The sequence below is a fragment of the Apteryx rowi genome, unplaced genomic scaffold (genome assembly GCF_003343035.1).
Source record: "Apteryx rowi isolate R43461 unplaced genomic scaffold, aptRow1 scaffold_3860, whole genome shotgun sequence".
Taxonomy (NCBI): domain Eukaryota; kingdom Metazoa; phylum Chordata; class Aves; order Apterygiformes; family Apterygidae; genus Apteryx; species Apteryx rowi.
The window spans coordinates 1-1,120 of NW_020450375.1; the positions used below are offsets into that span (position 1 = coordinate 1).

A 1,120-nucleotide genomic window follows, 5' to 3' on the forward strand; every position below is an offset into this window, starting at 1 on the left:
AGAGCAGCCCCCACCAGCCCAGAGAGCTGCTCCTGCCCCCCCCGCAGGACCCAGGCATCCAGGCAGAAAGGCTCCGGCGGCTCCCACTGCGGCTGCCGGACGAGGGAGTTGCCCGGAGCCTCCGGCCCGCAGCAGTGGCGGGGAGGGAAGACAAACTCCCCCCCAGCGACAGAAAGGGACGAAGACGCTGCACGTGGGACCAAGGTCTTTTAAAAATAAGAGGCCGGGGCCAGCATTGCCCGTGCGTCCATGTCTGTGCGTCCGGCCGGGAGGGGGGCGCGCGGGCGGCGCTCTCGTTAGCCCCTGCTTCGTCCGCGCCGAGCGGGCTCCGCCGTTCCAGGCACGCGGCGTTCACGCTCCTCCCTGCGGGGGGAAGCTCCGCCCCCTCCTGCAGGCTCCACCCCCGCACGGGGCCGGCAAGGGGGGGTCAGGCCGGGCCGGGCCCGTCCGCGGCGCGGCGGCAGGGGCTGCCGTCACCACAGCCGGTGCTGGTGCAGGTTGCGGCTCAGGACTGAGCGGACATCGGCGGTGAACCTGCGGGGGGAGCGGGGGGGTGTCAGAGCAGGGCCCAGGCGTCAGGCCGCCCCCCCCAGCCCCCCCACGCTGCCCCTCACCTCAAGGCATCCAGCATGGGCAGCAAGTTGAGCAGCGCCGTGTCRCTGGGGTCGCTGAACCATGACTTGATGGGGATGGCGTTATCTGCGGGGGAACGGTGAGTGGGGGCCGGCTCGGAAACCTGGGCCCCACCTGGTGGGGGGGAGGGCAGGGGAGCCCCGGACACCTGGGCCCTACCTGGGTGGCTCCTGTAGGCCCCCGGGGAGTTGTCGAGGATGACGATGCTGGAGAGGTCGCTGTGCACCACCGACAGGTCCTTGATGTAGCTGCCCAGCTCCAGGGTGCAGTGCTGCCGCCAGGGGGGTGGGGGGCTCAGACCCCGCCCCCAGCACTGGCCCCGCCCCAGGACCACCCCCATTAGCCACACCCCATGGGGTCACCCAGCTTGGCTCCGCCCTGAGGCCTGAGCTGCCACCGCCCCCCCAGCCCAGATCCCGCCCCCCACAACAGCTGCCCAGGCCTGCAGGGAAGCCCCGCCCCTGCCCAAGCCCCACCCCCATTAGCC

The 1,120-nt window shown here is 72.2% G+C and overlaps 1 protein-coding gene across 1 annotated transcript; it reads right to left on the reverse strand.

The window, feature by feature from the left end:
- Positions 1-191: 191 nt before the first annotated feature.
- LOC112970211 (CTD nuclear envelope phosphatase 1-like) lies at positions 192-988 on the reverse strand. The gene is made up of 3 exons (XM_026074342.1): positions 793-988; positions 615-699; positions 192-534 (listed from the first exon to the last, which is right to left on the reverse strand). Exons 1-3 carry the CDS (start codon positions 971-973, stop codon positions 474-476), a joined length of 327 nt encoding a protein of 108 aa, XP_025930127.1. The 5' UTR covers positions 974-988; the 3' UTR covers positions 192-473.
- Positions 989-1,120: the final 132 nt, after the last annotated feature.